The sequence below is a fragment of the Sphaeramia orbicularis genome, chromosome 7 (genome assembly GCF_902148855.1).
Source record: "Sphaeramia orbicularis chromosome 7, fSphaOr1.1, whole genome shotgun sequence".
Lineage (NCBI taxonomy): Eukaryota > Metazoa > Chordata > Actinopteri > Kurtiformes > Apogonidae > Sphaeramia > Sphaeramia orbicularis.
Genome location: NC_043963.1, coordinates 24,395,791 through 24,401,871, shown reverse-complemented (window position 1 = coordinate 24,401,871; position 6,081 = coordinate 24,395,791). Strand labels below are relative to the sequence as shown.

Here is a 6,081-nt window from a genome sequence, read left to right as displayed (position 1 = left end):
AAACTGATTAAAATATTTAACTAATTTAAGGTGAAAATAATAATAATAATAATAATGATAGTAAGAATTAATTTAGTAATTTTTATGACATCCTTTTGACGTTTATCCCCTCCATGTTCTGAATCCAACAGAGATTTGAGTCATTTGTTAGTCTTCTCTAACTCCACAAGATGCTCAAATATCCATCTGGCTGTGTTGTTTTCTTCCTCAGGAACACAGTAGTGTTTTGCAGACAGGCTCTGAAATGTGTTGTGCCTTATCTCTGGGACGTTTACTGTGCACCTGCACCAGCTGGCAGAGACATCCTGACTCTACTCTCTCTGTGCTTCTCGCTCTCCGTCGTCACTGGCGGCCTCCTCCATAACTGGCTCTGGAGGACTCTGAGGTACGACCACGGAGCGTCCATTCAGACCGCCTGCATCTACAGCGTAGTCATGTTTCTGGTGTCTTTCCTGGTTCACCCTCTGCGCTGTGTCCTCACCATGACTCTGCCCACCGTCTGCACCACAGAGGGACGCAAACTCATCATCTCAGCCTCTGTCATGGTCTTAGTGTTGAACGTCATCCCTAATGTTTCAGCCAACATGGGGGCAGTTGTGTACATCCTGAAGTGCACTGCTGAGGGATTCACCAGGACTTTATTGAACTCATCTGAGCCTCTGAATGAGGCCAAGCAAGACCTGGTTGAAGAAACCATCAAAGTGAAAAAGGAGGACCTGAGCATCGTCACTAATTTAAGGAAGTTAGATCATTTCACACATGTTGATGTGTCAGAAGTTAAAAGCAGGTTTACTAAGATGATTGGACAGATAGAGGTCAACTTCTCCTATGCCAGAAACCTGCTTAAAGAATACAAACTGCTGTCAAACAGGGTTCTTGCTGCTATTTTTGTGGCTTTATTAATTTTCCAGTCTGCTCGCTACTTAAAATCCTACCTGACGTCAGTTCAGTTTGACAACATCTATATCTCTGAAGATCTACATGAAAAAGCAGCTGATTCCGGCAACAGGAGCTCAGCTAAAAATAAAATCCAGATTACTCTGTGTAAAATAACAAGCCAAGAGTGTACATCCTGTGTCATATCAGTAGCTGTGGTCACTTTGTATTATATTGCTATAACTTTAATAGTAGCTTTGGATTATGTTGTGTATCATGTAGTTCAGGTGATTGTTCCGTGGCTGCAAGATTTTCCACCTACATCTGCCAGCATTAATATCAGTTTTAAGGTAAAACATCTCACTGTATGCTCCTTCTATTACAGCTTGTGTTTGTCATCATATTTAGAATGTATTTGGCTTCATGTTTTCAGGTTCAGTGGTTCCCTCCTGCTCTCTGCATCATCCCACAGTCCTGTGTCACTCGGGAGCTGACAAACTTCCACAGAGATTACAGATGGACATTCAGTCCTGAGCCGTCGCTGTGTGATGTGACAATTTCAGCTCCAAACCGGGGCGTGACCCTGCTGCTGGGGTGTCTGTGGATGATGAGTTACTTTCTGGTGTTTCTCGAGGTCTATGCCAGGCGGTTACGCAGGAAGATCTCTGCATCATTTTTTAAAAACCAAGAGGAGAAGAGAATTGCTTACATGTCAAAGAAAATACAAGCCAAGCAGAACAGAAAAGAGCAAGAGGCCATTTCTGTTCAAGTTGCTTGTGGGTAAACCTGTCACAGGATAATGGATGATAATGTTTCTCTGTTCCATTGGTTTTATTTCAGTTTTGCACCTTTGCAAAGAGTTTCAGTTCTCATAGAGCCTGAAGCTTCAGCATCCTGCATGAGTCGTTGCCAAGACACATTTCCCCTGTGAGCGTATCTCAGCTCCACAGCCTCGTCTCAGTCACTCACACCTAAACATGGTGTGGTTTAAAAATGAACCACAATGAATGCAACTCTGCCATGGTTTTCTTTCTTCTCTCAACAGATCATGTGTTTTTCTCTGTTTTGTTCATTGTGCACTGTTATTCGGGGGTCGTATTAACTGCCACATTCACAGAAACCTGTTAACATAAGCTAAAACCATGCAAGGATGGCCTGATCACAATCAAGGGTACCAGAAAGGGTGCACATATAGATAAAAAATAATAATGCTCTATCAAAAAATCAGACAGGCCATTTTATTTGTCTGATATTTCTCTTTTAAAGTCCAAAATATTTTTGTATTATGGTGTCTACTAAAAATTTCGCAGGCTTGCCCCTGTCAAATCAGAAATTATTCGGTGTACGGACACTCCAGCCTAATAGCCTCCATATTTAATGCCTACAAAGATATACAAATGTTTCAGCACTCAGGATAATCATGCATTGTTTATTGCATAGATGTCGTGTCCAAAGCATGCATGCTGAAAAATTCCATATATTGACAGAAACAATAAAATGATTCCCACATATTTTGATTATGGTGTACGGACACTACTTGGTGTATGGGCTCTACAAGATTGGAATGGAAATCTGGCTTACCACATGGTCACATCTCTGTTAGATCTCTAACTAAGTCTTCCTGGCACAGGAGTAAATAAACATTTGTGAACAAGTTATAACAATATATCTATAAGGCATATATGCCATATTATTGATGGAAGTATATTGGTGTACGGACACTACATGAATTTTGGTGAACAATGCGCCATTGAAAACATGCGGTTCGACATAAACATCCGTTTGCCACATTGTTACCAAATTTTCTGCAGCCAGGGAGCATACCAAAATCTGTCTAGTTGTCCATATTTAGTCATAATAATACTGAAATAACAGGTTCCCATTCTATTATTACAATTAAAGGGCTGTAAAAGAAGGGTTTTCATAGCAAAATGGTTGATTGTCTTAATACTGAAAATAAGAATTGATAATCAAACAGCTGTTCAACAAAAATGATCAATAAATGAAAAGTAATGTGATGTGTGTATTTTGTAATAAAAAAGACACAGGAGTTGAGTAGGAATTATTTATTGTGTTACAAAACATCAATTTTGCTCTCATATAACAATAAAATTGTGCACATGTTTTCACGCTCATTGGGTCACCATTTTATCAGTTTTTATACGATTTTCTTCAAATTTGGAGGATTGCAAGATCTAGTAATAAGATGGCCAAAGAAACATTTTAGGAATCATTTCTGCAATACTGATTAATAACTGATGCAAATACACTTGTGCACCTTGATTGTGATCAGGCCGGGAGTTGTACAGAAACAAGAGCAAGGAGGAGGTAACACCTTTTGTCTCATTAAGGAGGTGAAGCTGATAAGAATAAGTCAGTGTTTTGCCTTAAGATTCAATTATGACATACAGTATTTTCATCGTAGCATCCCTTCAATAAGATGTAGTTATGACATTTCCATTATTCTTTGGAGACACAATGTTGCTGAACCTGGACCTGACCAACTGAATCAACCTCAGATCGTAACGCTGCCCCTAGAGACTTGTACTGTAGGTACAAGGCATGATGGGTAATCACTTCATCCACATCTCTTCTCACCCTGATGCGTCCATCACTCTAGAACAGGGTCAGTCTGTACTTATCAGACCACATGACCTTTATTCACTGAAACACAGTCCAGTCTTTATGTTCTCTATCAAACTGATGGTTGTGTAAGAAATTAGAAGCTACTGCATCAGTTAGAGTTAAAGAACTTATTGCAGCTGGAACATATTAATCTCCACAGTAGTTATCCAATGGAGGGAACTGAACTATTTGCTTATTTAAGTCCAGGTGGGTACTTGATTTATTGAAGCTGTAAAAGGCTGGATGAAATAATGCATCAGCATAAAACGCATTTTTTAATCAGTGTGTACGATTATGTTCTTGCACATCATGAGCCATTAATAGTGTAATAAAACCTGAAAGGAGCTGAATTTATTTTATTTTATACTGCATTATTCTTTGGTGTTTGTATTGTGCTTGTGTTTGTGTATGTTTGCATCATTGTCTGTTTTTTGTTTCTTTGTAATTTTTTTCCCCACATTTTATTCAATAAAATAATTTTTTCACAACTAATTTTTGCTTAATTTGTATTAATTTTGACAAACCAGACTTGTCTCCTTACAAATCTTTAAAGTCTCTCATTCATTCTTTTCCCTCAAAACACTTTTTGACCTGAGAGATTCTTTTAAGGCACAGATGTCAAACATGCGGCCCGGGGGTCAAAACCCGGGGGCCCGCCAAATGTTCCAATCCGGCCCACAGGATGAATTTGCAAAGTGCAAGTTAGGGCATCAAACTCAAAAATAATATCATAATAACCCATAAATAATGACAACACCAACTTTTTTCTCTTTGATTTAATGCAAAAAACATTAAATTTTGAAAATATTTACATTAACAAACTATCCTTTAACAATAAAACAGGAATAACCTGAACAAATATGAACAACCTGAAATGTCTTAAGAAAATTAAGTGGAATTTGAACAATATCCTGCTTGTTACAAAATGTTTTGTGCCTTTGTAGATCTGATCTGTAATGCATATGTATAAATGATAAGTTGAGGCACAATATTGATAAAATTGTACTTACATTTCTTAACAAATTCCATTTTTTTCAGGTTATGCACATCCTTTTTGTTTGGATAGTTTGTAAATGTCAATATTGGCATAAGTGAATGTTATTTTTTGCACTAAAACAATTTGGAGTTGTCATTATTTATTGGCTACCATGCTATTATTTTACTGGTCCGGCCCACTTCAGATTAAATTGGGCTGAATGTGGCTCCTGGAAGAAAATGAGTTTGACACCCGTGGTTTAAGGGTTAAGATGCTTTTTGCAAATAATCTTTACCAGGATCTAGTTGTTTAGTCTTTGACAACATCCATATTTTTTTCTTCGAATTTCCTCACTTTGTGCTGGGAATATTTATGAATGAATGACTGAGACCTCACGTGTTTCATTATTGTCCTATTATTCTCTGGTTGTTTCCTTGACCTCCACTAGATGTCACTGTGGTGCTGTGACAGACCAGAGTATGTTGAGCTCGTCCTCTAAACAGGAAATGAGCAGTGAATATGACTGAACATCAAACTTTGTTGAACCATACTGGCCCTGATAACTTTAATGGACTGAATAATTCCTCCTCTGGTAATTCACCAGTCTATTTCAATCTGTGTGTCCTTGCTAAAAATAAAGAAAAATCACTTCCTTTCCTTGAACACGTCTTTTGCATTTCATCAGTAAGCTCCTACTTAAAACTCCCATGAGGCTTTAGGAGTTTATTTTAAGACTTCGTGGCTGAATAATAATAGAAATACCTCTTTGTCATCTATTTATAAGCCTGACATTTTGTCCACTTCTTGATTTGACTGGCTGTGCAAAGATGATACACTTCTTGTCACGAAAACATGAATTATTCATATATTTCTGCAACTGTGCATTGTGTGTCATGGTATGTTTGCTAGTTCACACCCTTCGGCATGCTAGAGGTCAGTCATGTGCAGACAATTTCCAGGACTTGAACTGTTGTGCAGGTTTTTCCTCCTGTAAAGCTGTTATCTATTCATAGAGGAAGCCTGATGAAATGGGATTGAACACTCTTCGACTGAAACCCGTCATTTATTAAAATGCACGCATCTGTCCAGCATTAACATTCACAGCAGCATTCCTGTCCATAGAGGGTCAGAGAAGCTTCAAGTGGTTTGTGAGAATCAGTGGACATACATTTTGCAGTTTGTGGATCAAAGTTTTGCATCTTAAAGAAATAACAAGAATCTTACGAGCTGCTGTGGCCTGTTTTAGTAGATCCACGTCATCCAGTAATAATTTGTCCATTCACACCTGACATCTTAACTAAATTATATCTACTGGTGGCAAAAAAAAGGCCCAGTTCATAATTAGTATCATTTTCTTTTAATGGCCAGTCACTGCAGTGGATGATGTGTTGAATTGTGGGCCACCCCAGCTGCTCTTACACTAATTGCAGGGTTCACAGTCATGGCCACAGAGACTCACATGACTTTCAGGGCTCAGAATGGAAGGTGGAATTGATTTTCTGAGGCCGGTGCTTGTTTGAGGCGGTGTATTGTGGATGTAATGGTGTGTGATGTGAGAGGGAGGAGTGCGCTGGGAAAAGAGGCTGTGAGAAGCAAAGAGAGAG

The 6,081-nt window shown here is 38.6% G+C and overlaps 1 protein-coding gene across 1 annotated transcript in view; it reads left to right on the top strand.

Moving 5' to 3' along the window:
• The window catches only part of ocstamp (osteoclast stimulatory transmembrane protein), a 5,169-nt gene extending 3,074 nt beyond the window's left edge, over positions 1 to 2,095 (top strand). Inside the window, exons 2-3 of the mRNA XM_030138537.1 lie at positions 212 to 1,226; positions 1,310 to 2,095. Of these exons, the coding sequence (XP_029994397.1) occupies positions 212 to 1,226; positions 1,310 to 1,660 (1,366 nt within the window). The 3' untranslated portion in view covers positions 1,661 to 2,095. The remainder of the gene's footprint in view (positions 1 to 211; positions 1,227 to 1,309) is intronic.
• The last annotated feature ends 3,986 nt before the right edge of the window (positions 2,096 to 6,081 follow it).